At 41.1% G+C, this 19,024-nt stretch overlaps 2 protein-coding genes across 3 annotated transcripts; one reads left to right on the top strand and one right to left on the bottom strand.

Moving 5' to 3' along the window:
• The first annotated feature begins 4,483 nt into the window (after positions 1-4,483).
• LOC133014202 (Krueppel-like factor 10) lies at positions 4,484-7,917 on the top strand. 2 transcript variants are annotated; one of them, XM_061081383.1, is made up of 4 exons: positions 4,484-4,592; positions 5,361-5,591; positions 6,402-7,245; positions 7,452-7,917. In XM_061081383.1, the coding sequence occupies exons 2-4, from the start codon at positions 5,370-5,372 to the stop codon at positions 7,715-7,717; spliced, it is 1,332 nt and encodes a 443-aa protein (XP_060937366.1). In that variant the 5' UTR covers positions 4,484-4,592; positions 5,361-5,369; the 3' UTR covers positions 7,718-7,917. The 2 variants fall into 2 exon arrangements, with proteins under 2 accessions (XP_060937366.1, XP_060937367.1); XM_061081384.1 differs by lacking the exon at positions 4,484-4,592 and adding an exon at positions 5,887-6,298 and having other exon boundaries at positions 5,572-5,591; positions 7,452-7,915.
• A 344-nt stretch (positions 7,918-8,261) lies between these two features.
• On the bottom strand, positions 8,262-17,658 carry LOC133014201 (antizyme inhibitor 1-like). Its single transcript, XM_061081382.1, has 12 exons — positions 17,487-17,658; positions 16,699-16,820; positions 15,406-15,615; positions 15,054-15,227; positions 14,488-14,660; positions 12,898-13,026; positions 12,656-12,737; positions 12,416-12,490; positions 11,891-12,056; positions 11,624-11,739; positions 10,690-10,907; positions 8,262-10,572 (listed from the first exon to the last, which is right to left on the bottom strand). The coding sequence occupies exons 3-12, from the start codon at positions 15,505-15,507 to the stop codon at positions 10,458-10,460; spliced, it is 1,350 nt and encodes a 449-aa protein (XP_060937365.1). The 5' UTR covers positions 15,508-15,615; positions 16,699-16,820; positions 17,487-17,658; the 3' UTR covers positions 8,262-10,457.
• Between the last annotated feature and the right edge of the window lie 1,366 nt (positions 17,659-19,024).

Here is a 19,024-nt window from a genome sequence, read left to right as displayed (position 1 = left end):
CCAACATCTCCAATTCTCGGGCTTGCTCCATCTGACCGCCACTGCTCAGTGCAGGAGGCCCTTTCTGTCCCAGTTCCCCTTCTCAAACAAACGTCGTACTTTGAACTGCATCTGATGTTTTCGATGGAAAGGCATGAGTAGCAGTTCTATTTATATTGTTGCTGTAAGTCCTTTGAGTCCCTGTTTTTGTCTCCACGTATACCTACCTTGGGAGAAACTTGTTTTACCTGTTAGTGAGGATGTGCCTGAGGGTAGCTTGAGTTGAGCATAGTGGGCAGGATGGATCTTCGTTCAGCCTCTGCTGTAGGTTTTTGGGTGAGGGAAGGATGTCATAAATTGTTCCACACAGGAAGCTAATCCTGCTTGCTTCCATTCCCCACAGGTCCTTTCAGCTGATCTTCCTTTTCTCTATGTGCTCCCAATTCATCCACTGCCCCTGTCTTGCTTGAGTGACAGCCTTTGCACATCTTGTCGCCTCTTCCTGACGCCGGATTTCGGGCAGTACCAATATTTTTGTTCCACAGGGGTCTTCTGACCTAGGCCCAAACCTCCTCTTCCCTGTTGAACATGGCCTGCAATGTCAGCGTAATGGTGTTCTGCTTTTGGTGTCCATCTCAGTCCTTTTGTCCGTGATGGTCAAACAGCCCGTACAGATGTGTCTAGGGGACTCTGAGAGGGTCATCTACAGCCATGTCTTGTGCCCATTTAAACTCCTCTTCAAGACTTCAGATTCAAATAAATTAAGATAAATTACAGTAGAAATGTTGTACTTGAGAACTCAAAATAGTCAAGTAGTACATCATATAAACCTTTAAGTATGTGGAACAGTCACTGAAGTTTTGATTTTTGTGACCTGACATTGTTTAGAATTAAAACAGCCTATGGGTCATGCTTGACTCCAATGACATCAGTGTGCATAGACACAATCAAATTTCAGGGGTGCAAGAAGAGCAGAGATGTGCATTGCGTTCACAATTAAATCTTTATTTAATGATGGGAGGACTAGAATAGGGGACCTGAGAAAGGGAAAAATGATGGACAATTATAAATAAAACAATTAGCCTTTTATTTCTGAATGTTTATGAAAGCTAAAACAACAAATACTAGCGTGGACCATTATGTAGGCAGCATACTTACTCCAGGGAGATTCTTTCAAGAACCCCAATAGACAGATCACGTGAGCATTCGGATCACTACCACTGCAATTCACACTGCAAGAACAAAACCACAATCAAGTGACCACCACCCTTTCGGCCTACATGCAAAGTGATGTGAATCCCACAACTATACTCGTCCAGCTGCCTAAAACAAGGAAAAGAGTGAGAATCAGTTGGTTCAGGGTCACACTAAATTATTTGAGGCCATCATAAACAGTCCATCAGGAATGTGATGCATGAGATGTCGGACCGACAGGATAAAATCAACTCAGAAACCAGTGGTCAGACAACACAGGAATTAGGCAAAACAGCAGTCTGGCACTTAATCTGCAAAGAGGAGGAGACAAGGTCAGTTATCAAGCTGCAACCAAATACATTAGAGGGGATCACCCTTTACGCTGCTATTAAATATTACCTTGCTCAAATGGGGTCCTACTTTACAGCGTCCATAGATGGGTGACTCTGCACTGTGGCTCAAACAGCGGAGAGAAGAACCCTGCATTTTCACTCAACCATAGGGCCACAGAAATCTGGGTCGAGAGACACAGCCCCCCAACTAAATATATAAGACACCTCATTAGATTTTAAGCGGGTAAATAAAATCTCTTTCTCCCAGTCTCCCTTACCTGCACAAACACAGCAGTCACCCTCTACCAGGAATCAGACAAAGAGGCAGTAAAATCCTGCACCTGTCCTTATAAAGGCAGGGAGCTCTTCAATCCCATCTACCAGGGAGAGGTGCTTTAACTCTTAGCTGTCAACCCTCACATATACAGTATATTTACATTATGTATCAGCATGTGAGCACAAGCAACAACAGGCACAATATTCCATTATAATTATAACAAAACTAACAAGGCAGTTAGGAAGGGCTAAAACATTATTTCCATTTAATAAATATGAACAAATAAATAGTTAACACCAATTGGCTTTAATCTAAAATGAGAATAATGCTGTAGCTAATTTTTCCGCTTAGCTCCTCTCTTTTTCAGTACAGAAAATGAACCCCCTTTTATTAATTACCTTTGCTATTGTCCATCATACACAGAGAGAATATCAGTATGGTGTCACAATGATAACACACAGCATTCGCATTCTTTCAGATTCTATTATCCATTGATGGTGGTTGCCATCTGCCAATAATCCAAACAAAGAAGAAGAACTTGACAGCATAGTCCCACCAAAAAGAACAGCAGAAATGCATCTAATTAAGATTAGATGCACACACATTCAGGAAGGAATAAAACAGCAACATGCCCATCCTAACCCTGGGTTTTCTTGTGGGCACTGCAGTCACTAAAAGTGTCAGTAAACTATTCAACCATTACCTCACACCCAGAGAGAGAGATGGAAGCTTAGATGACAAAAGCAGTGTTATGCTATTGATTATGACAGCTCTCAAAAACCCGGGCAGGACTTTCTGTTCAGCACACATCTACATGGTTTTGAGTGAACTAGGTGTGACATTTCCGTTGTTACGCTTCTCAATGGCTTATATGATTTTCGAGAACCTATATGGATGTGGCTCAATCAATTGGATGTGCAAATGAATCTTACTTTTAAAGTATTAGGCAGGTGCGAGCAATGGGAGCTTGCCACATTGAATACCTCAGAACAAAACTCTCAGATTTTACCACAAGCTTATGAATATGACACCATTTCATCTCTTTGGGAGCGAAGTATCACTAACAGGACATTTCCGGTAAGATGCGAGGCATGCGGCTTTGTCGTGTTGAAAAAGCTAACTATATTTTTATCTGAAGTTTTAATCCTTATTTTGCCCCGGCTCGTAAACGGAGTGATACCAAAAAAGTCAGTGTTCCCATGTTAATCAATAGAAATACTAATGAATGCTACTACAACACAAACTGTTAGATGCAGGCTGTCCTCTGTCCTCTGTTACAATGATGGCCATAGCACTCAAATTGGACAGGTTTTGACATGTTTGTTCAAAAATAATCTCGTCATCATCAAAGCTGATGACCTTTCTATATCTGTCATAAAGTCTGGTGGACAACAAGGCATTAACTACACTGGTTATATTTACTTATATGAAAGATGCACATAAATACACAAATATTAGCCATCTTAAAATAGTCCTACTATGTAGTGCTGTTCTTATTAAGATTAGCATGGCTACTCGATGGGTTAAGGAAGTTCTTCACAACTTAAAGTTGGAGAGATTAAGGTTTTCCCTCAAGGGCTCTCTGAGGAAATTTGACAAAATCTGGAACCGCTTGTTGTTCATTATAGACTCATTAGATATTACACCTGAGGAGTCAGATATCTGAGTTCTGCTGACGTACCACTAAAAGTTACACTCCCAAAATGTTAGTTTTTCTTTAATTTACTCTCTATGTGTTTTTGTTTTGTTTCTAGTTTTTTTTTTTCTCTCTCTCTTAGTTTTGTTTTGTCTTTTCCCTTCACCTAGAGACATGCAGGGCTGAGACCTCTACAGGGGACCTCACAAAATGTGAGCATTGTACAGTATCTCTTTTATGTCCTCATTTTGTTTCATCGATGCTAAATAAACACACTATAAAAAATAAAAAAAAGATTATCATGGCTTAAAATTATTTTCAGCACTCTTTGATTGTTAAAATAATACACTGGTGTGCATGTGCATGTATGTAGGCATACAGCTATTTGAACTTAATAAATATATTCGTTAAAATCCTTTATTTGGTAAAGACGACAAGAACATTTTTGATGTATGCATATCATTTTATCAAGTTTGGCATCCTTGATAGAGAATGCCTACGTCTAAAACGGTGGCTGCGTTCGGAAAGTCCAAATCTCCTTTCCTCCTGTCAGATCTGTTGTTCCTTGTCCACCTCCTGTTTCCTTATTTTTTTCTGGTCTGTGATTCATTGTTTCGCATCAACTTTTATGTCATTTTTTAAAAACATAGTCACTCTGGAAGAAAAAGCTACAGAAAAGCGGTGATTTTGTGGTTTCTACCTCTGACACAATTATATCCATGGAGAAATAGAGGCGTGGCAATATGCTTATTGCTCATAGCAGACACACTCCTGTCAATTTAGAGGGATTCTGATTCACAAACATACACTTGGTGGTGAGAACAAAATTGGCTGGTGCGCACTTGTCATGAATCAGGGGCTGGGGGCTGTCCCGCTCTGCAGGAGTATGTTTCCCACAAAACCTCAGTGGGACCACACCGCCTCCACGGGGCTGTCAGCCGCCGAGCACGCACCAACTCCGTCTTCCATTGGTCGGTACCTCACACACCTTTTCTCAGCATTGGGCGACGCCATGAGCCCCGCCCCTCTTTTCCGGCACCGCATTTGAAACGTTGGAATCGATGACTGTGGACGAGGCTGAGGAGCAGATCTGGTTTCAAGAGATCAGCAGGAGGAGCAGCCGAGCTGTCAGCTCTGAAACTTGGAGGGTTCTGAACACAGACTGACTTCAGATGTGAGTAGACAGTGTTAGTTCCTTCTACGTCACATTTCAAATTGGGTATAAGTAATCGTGTTAGATGTGATGGATATGATGATATCCATGTACTGTGTGTGTGTGTGTGTGGGGGGGGGGGGGGTCAGGTCAGGGAGGGCTCATTAGACTGTGTGGTGTGACTGTTTGTGTAAGCAGCACAGCTGGTGCTTCTGTCCCCCGTGGAAGTAGGTGAAAGTTCCCCAGTGCAAAATAGCAGCAGCTGATCATGCTCACCTCACATGCTCCTCTACATACTCTGCTGGTGATGGCAGTGATCAATAGGCTGTGTAACACTGAATGGATGATGCTGAGACATGACCTGCCTACATAATGCATTGATAATTGTGTGCAAATCCTTAAATCCAGCCCAGAGATTCAAGACTATGTGATGTATTGAACATTTACCAAATCTAAATGTTTACTCTCATCAATGCTGCTAAAACCTTTATCCTGATGATGTTCACCTTTACTCTTGAAATCTATTGCACTTCTGTCCGTCCTGGGAGAGGGATCCCTCACATGTGGCTCTCTCTGAGGTTTCTACCTTCTTTTTTAGTAGTTTTTCCTTACTCTTGTTGAGGGTTAAGGGCAGAGGATGTCACACCATGTTATAGCCCTATGAGACATTGTGTGATTCGTGAATATGGGCTATACAAGTAAAATTTGATTGATTGATACATCTAATCAAGGAACTCTGCATTGTCTAGTCCTGTGACCAGAATTAGTTTTTTTTTGCTCTCATACCAGATTTCCAACATGGAAGTTGAGGAGCTCCAATCAGACATCCAGAGTGACCTCCAGGCTGCAGCTTTGGGTGCAGGCGACATGGAGGCTGTGGAGGCTCTGATGGCCATGAACAATCACTGGAAAACCAGGAGCTTTGGGCTCCGACACTTCAGACCCCTGACTCCATCCTCAGACTGCTCAGAGGAAGAGTCTGCCCCTCCAGAATCCAATGTTGTACAAGAATCCCCTTTGGTAAGTGTTGTGACACAAATTGGCTAAGAGTTTAGACAAAGTTTTTGCATACCTGGTCTGGACTATAGCTTGAGGCACAAGAGTACTTTGAAGAGTTGTCTGTACTATGCTTCTATTCTATTCCAGTAGATTGCCTCTGCCGGCGTTGATATAGTGGCAGTGGCTGCAATGTAGTCTTATTGTGCAACAACAACAGTTCATGAAAGTATTTTTGTCACCATTAAAAGGTTAAAATTGTTATTCTGTGCCTTTGCTAAGTTTCTGGCCACATTCTTAAAGGAGTCTCACTCTGAAGTGTCATGACACTTCGGTTGTTGCAGGAAGATGGAGGAGGAAATATGAATGAGAGAGTTGGAGAGAGGAGTTTGGATTTTACTGAGAGGAACTATTTTGGCAGAATTTTTTTCTCATGTCGACAATATTAATGAAGGATTTGACTTTGATGGCCATCCCTACTTGTTTGAGCCGGAGTTTACGGACTAAGAAGTCTGACAAATTGAGGACCGAAGGAGGAGAGAAACAAGCAGAAGAGAGACAAGTTGCTGCATGGTTGGGAGTCGAACTTCTTAAGCGAGACATTTGTTAAGTAGCCAGACTCTTAGCAAAGATTGGACTGTCGCACTTGCCCATAAGATTACAATGTAACCACTGCTGTCGAGTTGCCGGTGCCGGCGGAGGCAATCTATTGGACAAATTCCAAACTTTTTGTATGTACCCTTCATTAACAATCACATTTTCAAACATAAGGCCCAGATTGAGAAATCTGAGAATTTCCTTTTTAAGAATTTAATAACCTTCCTTTCCTCTCAGTGTATGACACCTCCATACAGCCCACCCCACTGCGAGGCCACACATCAACCCTCTGAACGTCTGACTTGGCAGCCAGCAGAAGACGCTAATCTGGTCGCACACACTGCTGCTTCTCAGCAGAGGTTCCAATGCACCGGTGTGATCCGTCACACTGCAGATGGTCAGCACTGGAGCTGCCAAATCCATCCTGACAGACTCACTGAAGTTCATACTAAGGACTTCAAAAGAGATTTGAACTTTGAAGATGGGCTGAACACCAGACACTCAGAGAAGATTATTGTTATGCAGTCCGACTCACCTCAGAAGCCTTTAACTGTGACTTACCTGGAAGTGGGGAAGGAAAACCAAACCCAGAGGAGCCTTTCAGGCCCAGATGATAAATCCAACATACCTCAGCGTGTCTCTCCTGTACCTGTCTACAGTCAAATTCTTCCTGTCTCTTCTCTGGCCACCACTGTTGTGCAAAAGCCTATCACAGGTTTTGAGAGTCAGATGCAACACCAACTACTAACCCAACAACACACACTACAGAAGCCCAAACCCCACACTGGTTCTTCTGCCCAGGCCTTTATACTTAGGGGCCAGGTTGCACAAGGCCCCCTAATGCTCCTTGTCCCTCAGCTGGTCGTTTCTGCTCTGTACATTCAGCCAGCGCCTGTGACACCTGGTGGCAACAAGTTACCAGCCATTGCGCCTGCACCTCGTCGTACGTTGCTGCAGCAACGACAAAACCCACTGCAGCCAGAGGTGTCGCGTGTACGAAGTTATGCATGTTTGCATGAGGAGTGCAGCAAAACCTACTTCAAGAGCTCCCACCTCAAGGCCCACATGAGGACGCACACAGGTAAGTGATGAGAGATGTTGATAGTAATTGTACTGTGATTGCAGTGTCAGGAAAGTGTATATCTTTTACTCATGTAACACAGTCACATGACAATGATTAGAAGACTCATAGTAGTTAAAAACTATCTTTTATTAGTCATGACAAGAGATGAGACATCAGATGTTCCTCAGTGACGATAGTTTCCACTTTACTCTGTGTTGCATCAGGTGAGAAGCCCTTTAAATGCAAATGGCAGGGCTGTGAGAGGCGATTTGCTCGCTCTGATGAGCTGTCTCGCCACCGCCACACCCACACTGGAGAGAAGAAGTTTGTCTGCCCCATGTGCCTCAACTGCTTCATGCGGAGTGACCACCTGGCCAAGCATGCCCGGAGACACCTAGCAGCGAAGAAGATGCCTTGCTGGAGGTTAGGGGTCACCCAGGCTTCTGGCCTGGCTGCTCCTAATGAAGCTACGACTGAGGAATTACACTAAAAGAATCAAATGTAAATAGTTTTCTTAAAGCAATTTCCTTTTTTTCCACATTTTTCCCCACACCAAACGTGTTGCATGTTTAACTCTGTGATATTTGACATGTGAATGTTGCATGATAATCTATTTGTTACACTGCAATTTTGCAAAGTTGTTTTGTGAGGCTGACGTTTAACTCTTTATTAAATTTAAAGACATTTATTCTCGGTCATTATTAAATTGTGTCAAGAACTTAAAACACCTCCATTACTCCTGGAATTTAAGTATCTTCTGTATCTGGATGTTATTTGGATGAGTTATTTCATTGCCAGGTATAGGAGCCATGGAATTACAAATTATCCAGAAAAGATATTTCACATGCTATCAAACAGCACAAACTTACAATAACACATGTATTTTTAATAGTTCCTAAACGATTTTGACCTTTGTCGGTGTTCACATTATCCAGAATAAGAATTGGATTATCTTTTTTTGCTATGATTGTACAACAGCAGGTTGGTTTCACTAAGTACAACATTTATGGTGTTCTATAACATAACACATTCAGTCCAGTCAGTGAGGTGTTTATTATTGTTCAGGTTGACAAGCACAGGTACAAGTGTATATATACAGGTAATGTCATGCCTTACACAGATTGGAAGACAACTTCACAGATATGTGATGCAGACTTTGCAGAATCCAAACATGTCTTTACTTGAAATTTTTTTCTTAAACTTAAATAGAAATTGTAAAATATGATGGGTTTTAACAGTTTCAGTTTTGATTTCTTTAAAAAACAAAAAAAACCAACCTTTTCCATGTCAGCTGATTTGCTACTCATCAACACTTGCTCTGTTCCATCTGCAACACGTGCTGTCGATCAAAAATCTGCTGCTACTTTGTGGTAAAGCAGTCACCAACTGGTCCTTCACTCACACCACACCAGTTTACTGGTGAACACCCAGCCACTAGCTTCCCAACAAACGTAAGGGCAGACTAAGGTTAACCAGGGGCAGGTGACTGCACATTGATCACACCGGCTTCATCAAACTGATGAATAAATGCACTTTCACATAGGCAGCAACATAGTGCTGCAAGCCTTCAGTTTAAAACAGCGATAAGGACGACACATTTTAAATGACTGGTATGAAGCTTTTATCACACAAAATAAAACTATACAACCAATTAAAATCATTAAAATACATCTTGCGGCTAAGCCCACAAGGTCTCAGAACTGTGTTATATTTAAATACACTGCTTCACTCTGGAATATATATATATATATATATATCTTACTTTACAAGACTGGCAGCAGCAACAGCAGTGATACAGATAATACATTTGTCAAATATTATTTAAAATAATTTCATGTCTACTGTATGAGTGTAAACTGCACTGCCATGGGATACCCAAAGCCAAGGGAAGATTGAATCTGTCTTATTGGATACTAATTAACACCTTGGAGTGTCCAGGTCTAAACACAAGTTACACTGTACATTAGGCTTTGTGAGATCAATTATATCTGGTCCCAGCAAGTTCAAGCACTATCTGCACTGTTAATTTACTTCAGCCCAGTGGAATGTTGAGGAGACGAAGCTAGCAGCAGAACACAGTAAAGTAAAAGCCCTCCTGTCCTGGGGTCTCATTTATAACCGTTGCGTACGCACAAAACAGGCCTGAAACGTGCGCACGCCACCTCTCACGCCAACGTTGGGATTTATAAAAACAAACTTGACGGGAAAATGTGCGTATTTCTACGCAAACATAGACCCATGCTTACGACCGTTTTGGAGATGGGAAAACGGCGACACAGACGTGAGGTGGTGAACTGCAGCAGATTATTGATCAATTCATAATTTACATTGAAACCAGCAGCTTAGTTTTGCTCGCGTGACCTATCTGCTCCACACAAGCCTTTTAATTTATAAAATATAAAACAACTTAAAGCAAATTAAGTTCAGATTCGATTTAACAGCCGGGTTACGGAGCCGAGTCATTAATAGGTTAATTATATCTTCTAACACTGTGCGTGTATCATCAGATCACTGCAGTGAACGGGACGGTGCCATCAGGTGCACAGAGCACACTGGAGATCACTTACAAGAAATGAGGAAACTTTCCAAATAATATCCCAGAGGAGGTGAGGATCCACTGACGTGAGGGAATCGGTCCGATGCTCTAAATAAATAAATACTGCCGTGACACCGGTGCGGGGTTCTGCTCGATGTGTGCATGCGAATGGAAGGACGAGGAGGAAGCGAGGAGGAAGCGAGGGTTCAGCGATCTCTGATCTCACAAAGTGTGTTATCCACAGCAGCGGCAGAGTATCAGTGTATTTTCTTAATTAGTGACATCACTGCTGTCCCATAAAGTCACTCTTCACCTCCACCTCACTAACAAACACCTCGATGTCAGTGTCAGAAAGTTTCACTTCCTCTTCACATCGCTTGATGCGGTGACTCCGGCAGGACTTACGGTGGAAACCCATTGGTCAGCAGCATAATTTAATATTCACGCCGTGCTTTGCATTGACCATTTATGGTGGAAAGTGGGCGTGTGGAGGGCGGATTTGGAGGCAGATCCACGTACGAACGTTTCCAGGTGGACTGTGATTTATAAAGCGAACATTGCGTTCAGGTGAGCGTGCGCATGGTTTTATAAATCGGAATTATCTTTGGCGTACGCCATTTCTGGCTTTTGTACGTACATACTCTTTCAGTATGAATCCTACGCACTCTTTTATAAATGAGACCCCTGATGATTGCTAAGCTGGGACAGAGAGTGCAGCCTCTGTTTGGCAGGTGTTGAGGAAATAAGGGACCAATGAGAAGTTCTTCAGTGTAGCCTCCTGGGCGCCACCAGTGTCCAGCATTTCAAACCTGGTGGAGCAAAAGGAAAACAAACCTGAGTCAGAGGCGCATGAATGGTCAGAAGACAAGGATTCTTTCAGACTTAGTCATGCAATTCAATCTTAAAAACAAATAACTGGTTCTTACCAGTCTCTGGAGGAGATTACATAGTATACAGGGGGTGGAGGTGAGTCAGTGCTGGTGCTGAGTGGCTGGCCCAGACTGTAGGCCCCAGCATGGGTGAATACGAGCCAGTCTCCGATGTTGAGCTCAGGTAACATACAGTGCTCCACTACCTGATCCAGGTCATCCCCAGAGGGACCCCACAGGCTGCTGCTGAATACTGGAGCATCAAGGGAGGTGTTCTAATAGAACACACAAAAGAGATTGCCTGTTTCAGTAAAATATAGTGTAAGAAGTGGTGTTTTACACTTTATAACAGTGAGATTATGGGAAACACAATCTTGGAGCCTCTGATGACAAATAAGCCCCTGGGTCAAAGGGGGATATTTTGGGGCTTCTTGTGTTGAAAGTGGATAACCGGGCCAAGACTCCGTTTTTCATTCCCTACACCTGTCTACAGTGCAGCTAGTTTTTTGATCACCTAAATCCAATGTTTCTCCACACAAAACACAGTGATACTTGTTCTAGGTGTTTTAGGTCCAGGCGTCACTTTGGCTAATCTATATTAACACATACCTGTGTATAAATGCAGATAAATTAAAAACAGATAGTTGATTCATTTCGGTCAATGTGTTTTACCCCTTTTGCTTGCCACAAGAAATGTTTACCTGCAGGCAACCAAAGCCTGCTCAAAGGTGATTGGTCAAACTAGAAAGAGAAACCATAAGGCTTCCAGACATTTACCTTTTTTAATTTCACTTTATAAAAGAAATGTTTTATGTTGATCATCTTGACAATTGATCATTCAAGTTTTGCTCTATGGGTAAGCTGTGCTTGTATTTATTGTCCAGTGTACAGAGTGAGCAGATGTAAAAGACAGAAAATAACCCACTATATGAATAAAGGTTGAATGAATAGAGATGTTTACATCTTGACCTAGAGAATTCTTGTGACTCACCCTGTGAACAGATGGTGCAGCGATCCCTGTTTCAGAGAGTTTGCTGGCAAATGACCCATACACTCCCTCGTTCATGTAGTACTGGAACTCTGGCTCATCGTTTGGATAAAGTTCATCTGTTGAGACAGATTTTGCACAAAATTCTTTAACTTTTTCATATGTAATTTTATATTACAGCTTGAGATTCAGAAATTTGCATAGTTGTCTTTGGCGCAGCAGTTGGAATGACTTTACAGAATGCATCAGTGAAAGTGACAAACGATTGACCATGTGCCTGTTTCTGGTGATCTCGAGCCACCACCTCCTTTGAAATGATGTTAACAGCCAAGGTGAAAGCAGAGGACACAAAGAAGCTGCCAGGCTCAGCAATGATGGAGACTCCAGTAGACAGAGGGAAGTATAGGTCCACCATAGACATGACTGCCCTATTGATCTGCAAAGAAAATACCAAGTGGTAAAAAGTAGGAACCAAAATGGGTAGGCTTCCAAACTTTACAATTAAGACATTATAATCAATCTCATCGACAACCCCTGAAGAGTGGCATAAATCAAGCCCATCATAGTAGAAATAGCATGACTACAATGTGTTCTACCGCTGTGCACCAAAAATATTTCACATGGTACCATTTGAAAATTGATAGATAATACTTTGTATTAAATAAGATACTGTAATTTATTTGTCCATCATTTCAAAAAAATGTAATTCAATGCAGTACAAGTGACACGGTAATGAAGCACCACCATGTCATTGCACATTTCTCTACCCGTGTGGTGTGTATGAAATTCACTGACCAGCTCCAGCGGAGTGTCAGAGGCACTGAAGCCGCCTCCAATGTCCAGGATTTTCATGTTGAAGCCCATTTCCTCCTGAGGTACACAAAAGCTTGTTAATGTGTAAACAAAATCAGAGTGTTTATAGAGCGATTGCATGTGTCCAAGGGTTGAAACTGTGTGTCGGAAGGTGATGGGAAGTGGTGGTCACTGAGCTGAGCAGTGTAACTAGGCTATATTACAGTGTTTGAAATTACTTACTCCCATATCAAAGACACAGCGGGCATCTGAGATGGCATGGATATACACCTGGTCATCTTCACAGGAGACGGAAATGTGGGACCTTTGGGGCGAAGGTTTCATGGTCAATATGACACCCAAAATATTGCTCAATTTTATTTATGTAGTAGGCTGGTTGCTAAATTCGAGTGAGTTCTGCATTCGTTTATGTATTTCTTCAAACTGCTTCATAACCAGTCACAGAGCATTTCTGCGGAGCTCACCTGACCCCAACGACCTGTACACCCAGTTCCTTAGCTCTCTCCAGCAGATGTCTGCACTCCTTAAGGGAACAGCCAAATGTCATGCTTATCTCATCGTCCGATGCCTCTGTGGCCACCTGCAGCAGCAGCCTGAATCAACACACAGGAAACAAAGAACCATGGTACATCATTATCTGATAAAAGCATTTTTTATGCTCATATAATGAATAGTGAGTAATAACTGATAACTGACCAATTTAAGAATGTTGAGATTGCAATTTCATGCCATGTAACCACCAGTGTTAATTTTGTCTTTTGACGAAAATGCATATTAGTTTTAGTCACATTTAGTCATTTTTATCCTTCTTTGTTTTAGTCTAGTTTTAGTCGACGAAAACAAATTACATTTTAGTCTAGTTTTAGTCGACGAAAACAAATTACATTTTAGTCTTGTTTTAGTCACATTTAATAGCCACATTAAACTCCTTATCTTCCCTTCTCAGGCCCAGTGACCCTGTGTTGTGTCTACAACTGCATACTAGTCTAGCTTTCAGTACTTAGGTTGTCCATTAGATGTCCCTCCTATAGGTCTATAGCAGGGGTCGGCAACCTTTACTATCAAAAGAGCCGTTTTGCCCCCTCTTCCCCCAAATAAAATTTTTCTGGAGCCGCAAAACATATTTTATAACAAAGCTGATAACATTTTATATAAAGTTATACTATACTAATATGTAGATTATTGCATTTATGAAATTATAGAACAACAATAAAGAAAACTGTTGACATTTTATTTATTTTTACCTGTTACAACAAAGGGAAACACCAAATGCTTATGAAGAGAAAATACACACTCAAGTGTAGGTCTACTTGGAAATAAATTAAACGCAGAACTATGTAGGGTTATTTGAGTCATCCCCATATTTGTGGGAAATGTATGAAATAAGAAGTACCCTATTTTGATATAAATAAAAACATATAGCTGCAGCCTATATATTTTAGTTGGCGTTGGCGAAATGTGAAAACAAAAAGTGAAAGCAGATCAGACCGGAGGAGGAAACTGAAGCTCGGTAGAAACCAACTGCAGCCTCTGCTCTGATCCAGAAGCTGCGGCGCTGATCTCAGAGCAGCTGAGACCAGAGAAACTCTGTGTTTTCACTGTTTCCATAGTTAAGAAGCAGCCGGTGAGTCAGTGAGCTGCTTCAAGTGAACAAGCTCTGATCTCACTGTCTCTCTGAGCGAGTGCGCGGGGGCGGAGCCTCGGGACCGGAGCGCTCTCTGGCAGCACACACACACACACACGCACACACACACAGACACACACACTCGCCGCTCCGGGTACTTCATGACGGCCTGATACGATTATGTTTTTAAAAATTGTTGTGACTTAGTCAACCGCCAACATTTTCGTTTCGTCTCGTCTCGTTAACGAAAATTAAAATAGATTTCGTCATAGTTTTTATTTTCAAAGATCCATTTCTTTACGTCTTCGTCTCGTCTTAGTCATGGGAAAAGGGGCGTTAACGAATATTTTTCGTTATCGTTATCGTCAACGAAATTGACACTGGTAATCACTGACCGTGGGATTTAATACTAATACAGTCAAACACCTACTTGGCATTGGGGTGGCAGCGTGAAATCTTGCGTAGCTCTGCTTCATTATCACACACCAGAAGGTCAATGCCATTCTTAGCAGCATATTTAATCTGGGAGACCTGTTTGCAGACACCACTGTAGATTATGTCTTCAGAGGGAATACCATAGCTCTGCACCAGCTCCAGTTCAGACTGACATACAAAGAGAAAAAGACAATTGTATTTCAGTACTATACAGTATGTGTTTTAGTAAACAGACCTTTTATTATAGCATGTCCATCCTGCATGGTTTACCATAAACAAAATACATGATCAACATTTAAAAGGTGAGCAGAGGTTCACTGACCACTTGGTGGTGCCTAAAAGGTGGTGTACCAGAGGTTGTGTATTACTATTCTATATAAGTTTACTAGAAGTTGCTGCGAGGGGTGGTATATATTGATCCAAACTTAGTACCATGTGACAAGTTCTTTAAAACATGTCTGTAAGACCGTGCAGCCTAAACAGTGCACACTGCAACTGTTATTATTTAATGTGAAGACACCTGATCTGACAACAGTGATCTAATCTGCTTTGAGAAAATACCTTGTTGGTGCATATAAATCCAGTGCCAAGAGCAGCAAGAACTTCAATAACAGCTGGACTGCTGTTGCATCTGACAGTGTAGTAGGGCCGAATTTGGCCCATGTGCGTTCGCCAGCGAACATGCTGCCTCAGTACGACTCCCAGGTCTGCTACAAAAAATGCATTCCTCTCCGACTGAGGAAGACAGAAGTGGATGAGTCAGCAAGACATGCAAGCTTTGGCTAAACTTGTCTACATGTCAAATTTCTACATACAGTTAACAAGGCAATACATTAACAGGCGTTTGAGAAAATTACAACACAGTAAGAGGTCATGTGCTAAATGTGCATCATGTTTCACGTATAGTCCTTACCAGAGTTTGTTCATAAATGTGGTTGTCAATCACGTCGCAGAGCGCTGTGCCTGCCTCCAGCAGGCCAACAGAATACTGTGGTTCATCAGCAATACCTTTCATCCTCTCAACCGTTTTCCTCTAATCCGACAGGCATAAAGAATGTGGCTAATCTGAGTTGTCTTGCTCGCTCGATCCTGAGCCCCTGGGGTCCTAGACTTTTACAACAAACTGCAAGAGAAGTCAGCATAAGACATGAATTTTAAAGAGGCAGAACAAATTAGCCAGTATTGGACAATATACACATTTATTATTAGTTTTTTCATACTCTCATTTATTCATTAACTGGAAGATAAACTTCTCTGATTTGATCCATAAACAAGCCACTTCAGGGAGCATCCAATCAGAGCACAGAACAGGTTTCATGTTGTGGGAAAGCTTTGTGGAAGAGGTCTATTCTTCTGAAAAGCCACTGTGAAAACACAGAGTCTGGGGCACAGGGTTCATTTACTTTACCATCAATTACTCCCAACAATCACCATTAAATCCTGAGCTGGTGACCCGTAAAGTTTATTTTTGACGGCATTAAGCAAGGTACAATACTGTCTGCATCTCTGTTTACTTTCAATAATGTTGCACAATACGTCAGAGATGTACAGTAGTGTTCAGACCACATCTGAAATGACTGTGGCTTTGGGAGGTTAAATGGGGAGACTAAACAATGTGCCTAAAGACTGCTGTGTTCTACACTATGACAAGGCTAAAACAAACAGATGAATAGACAGTAGGCCAGGGGTACCAAATTTCAAGGCCTACTTGATTGCATTGTGAAAAAAAAATGAAAGGACTATGTAGGTGTTAATTAGTCCTCGGCTTGAACAGGAGTTCAAGAATTTGGGGAAATGGCTCGAACGAAGCATCTCTTTAAAAATCAATCATGATTTTATATAACAGGGAAAAAGCTAAAATATACATTTCACAAATAAGTTGATTATTTATATATTAAGCAAAACTACTGCAGATAATAATCAGTCCAGAACATTGTCCTGTCATTGTAGAGCTGAAAATAGATCTGAAATGTTAGATCTAATATTATAGTTTGTGATTTATCTGGGGCAAGCTATTTCTTAATATATTCATCTGTTTCTTCCATCAAGAGTTTCAGTTAAGCAATAACAATGTTTGTCCCTGCAAGCAGAAACAGACACACAGCAAAATGCTGGATAAAACACGGTTTAGTTTACTGTGTTTCTGAGTATCAACAATCGATTAAGAGTAAGTATTAATTCCTCAGTTCACATCTAAGGTACTCACATGGATGAGTCCTGGGTTGAACTCGTCCACTATCAGCTAGGATCCCAAGGTGGCTCGGCGTTGAAGTCAAACGGCTCCCGGTATAGAGCTGCCCCTAAATCCTCTGGATGGTTGTTGTACACCTGCACAGGGACAAATGAGGATAGGGCACATTGGAATCAGTCACTGAGAGAGAAACAACTGTGACGATGAGAGCGACTGTTTCTCCACTGACACAGGCTCCAATCGAACTTCACATTTAAAGCTCTGTACAAATGTGTTGAGGAAATGTGGACGAGCAGGCAGAATACGTTCTGAGTGAAGGGCAATGGAGGAAGAACAAATAATATGTTTTAGGGTTCACTGGATAAGTGATAAATGTTTTCTGTTAAGACTGTGTTGAATATTTGATGGTTAGTACTCAGACCCATGATAAAGTTCTTTGATCCAAGGCAATTATGATAGTTTCAAATGAATTGGCATTGCTTTGTTACATGGTAAGAAGTATGTTCACTCCAAACACTTCCCATTCTGCTACTAATTCACAGCCATATGTAACACGTCGTACTGAAGTTTCCCAGCTCGTATACGTTCATTGATAAAGTTTAGATTAGCCTTAGCTAGCTGCATAGCTACAAACAATGTAAATGTCGTACAGGAATCTATCATGTTTCAACACTGATGCCACTGAACATTACGTTATTTTCAATGTATTACAACTTGCATTAGTTGCTTTGGCTACATTTGCCGGTCCATTCAACCACATGCTAATTAGCAAGCTAACAACGCGGTTAGCTAACGTTACTTACGTCTGCTGAAAACCCAAAAGAGGGGACAGAGCGCTTTTTCTTTTTGGGCGGAATTTTTAAAGAGTGGTGGGTTTGCTAGGTGAGAAAAGTAAAACGGCCATAGACGAGGAGGATTAGCTCGAGTTATTGTTGTTCGATGTTGTCTAGATGCGAGCGGCTATGGACCATTTGTAACGAGGGGGAGGGAGAGGACGACAACAGTGGCGTCAGAGCGAGGAGCAAACAAGTAGCCCACTGAAACTAACAGGAGCACATCCGGTTACAGTATCAGAGTAAAATGCATGTTAACAAACATCACGACGTCTTTTGATTAATGAAAACCATTGATGTTGAAGAATATCGTTTTCATCAGAGTTTTCATTCAGGATTTCTTTCTCATAATCAATATGACTTAATAATTACAAACTATAAGAACTATTTCCATGTCTGATGGTACTTAAGTATTGTGAATTGATCCAATGTAGAGGGGCGGATTTAGAGATGTATAAAATACAGCTCAGTTTAGCAAAGAAATTATTGATTGCACGTGGACTAATGTCATGCTTAATAGCAACAAAAATAATAATGGTCTCATTCTAAATACACATACTTGTGTACTGTGAGCTTATGTAGGTTTGTTTGTATTACTATGTTTTACAGTTTCACAATATTCTATACAAAGATGCATCAATCTTATTTTTTCAGATCAGATTCTAATACCTGAATTTGGAACACTACCTATACCTGTTGATTATTATTATCATAATTTTTTGTATTATTATTATTAAATGTCGCAGTTGTAGTGGTAGTAGTAGGAAATACACCAAAATTAATTAAATGTATTCCAAAAAAATGTTATTTATCTGTTGGTGGAAACTCTATGTCACATACAAACAGGTGCATGAAGGTTAATTGCTATTGCAGGGCCTGTAATCTTTTGAAAAACTTCAATCAAGTGCAAAGCAATGCATTATATGCTTAAAATCTCATCAACTCCATTTTATATTCCTATTTTATAAATAATATTAGACCATGGAATCTAAATATCAATAAGTGAATTGTGGCAGTGGCTGATACAGATATTGAATTGGATCTGTCCAAATTATAATTCTATATTCTATTCTATGTTATTACAACATGATTTTCTATATACAATGAAAATTAATTGTATCTTCACCAAACAAAACCACACACTTGACTAAATTCTATATACAATTACTTTCATAAACAATAAATAGGCCAGCTTCAAAAGAAAATCAAGTTTACCTGTGTTATGTCTTCATTGTGTTCCCCATGGCTCAGTATTAAGGACAAAATGCTGTCCGATAAAGTTCACAGAATTTCCCTTTTTCTTTCTTTCTGTTACCAAAAATCACCAGTTGCAAAACAGAAGTCCCATGAGTAATGAGTTAGATGATTGCATGTATTTTGTCTTCAAGTTCAAGCTCAAACTGGATTTTCCTCGTTCCTTTACTTTGTTGTTGTGACTTTGACAAGTTGTGCCTGCCTCTGGAAGTGCAGGGTCTAGGGCAGTGTTTTTTTTTCCCAAGGAGATACAT

This window comes from Limanda limanda, chromosome 11, assembly GCF_963576545.1.
Source record: "Limanda limanda chromosome 11, fLimLim1.1, whole genome shotgun sequence".
Lineage (NCBI taxonomy): Eukaryota > Metazoa > Chordata > Actinopteri > Pleuronectiformes > Pleuronectidae > Limanda > Limanda limanda.
This window is presented reverse-complemented; position numbering and strand designations above follow the sequence as displayed.

What these genes read in the sequence shown, in the direction of transcription:
- LOC133014202 (XM_061081383.1), top strand. Translation starts at nt 5,370, where the DNA reads ATGGAAGTTGAGGAGCTCCAATCAGACATCCAGAGTGACCTCCAGGCT. An exon ending in TTGTACAAGAATCCCCTTTG is followed by an intron (nt 5,592 to 6,401) that starts GTAAGTGTTGTG and finishes CTTTCCTCTCAG; the next exon opens with TGTATGACACCTCCATACAG. An exon ending in CCACATGAGGACGCACACAG is followed by an intron (nt 7,246 to 7,451) that starts GTAAGTGATGAG and finishes GTGTTGCATCAG; the next exon opens with GTGAGAAGCCCTTTAAATGC.
- LOC133014201 (XM_061081382.1), bottom strand. Translation starts at nt 15,507, where the DNA reads ATGAAAGGTATTGCTGATGAACCACAGTATTCTGTTGGCCTGCTGGAG. An exon ending in GCTGTGTCTTTGATATGGGA is followed by an intron (nt 12,491 to 12,655) that starts GTAAGTAATTTC and finishes TGTGTACCTCAG; the next exon opens with GAGGAAATGGGCTTCAACAT. An exon ending in CTGACACTCCGCTGGAGCTG is followed by an intron (nt 12,057 to 12,415) that starts GTCAGTGAATTT and finishes TTTTCTTTGCAG; the next exon opens with ATCAATAGGGCAGTCATGTC.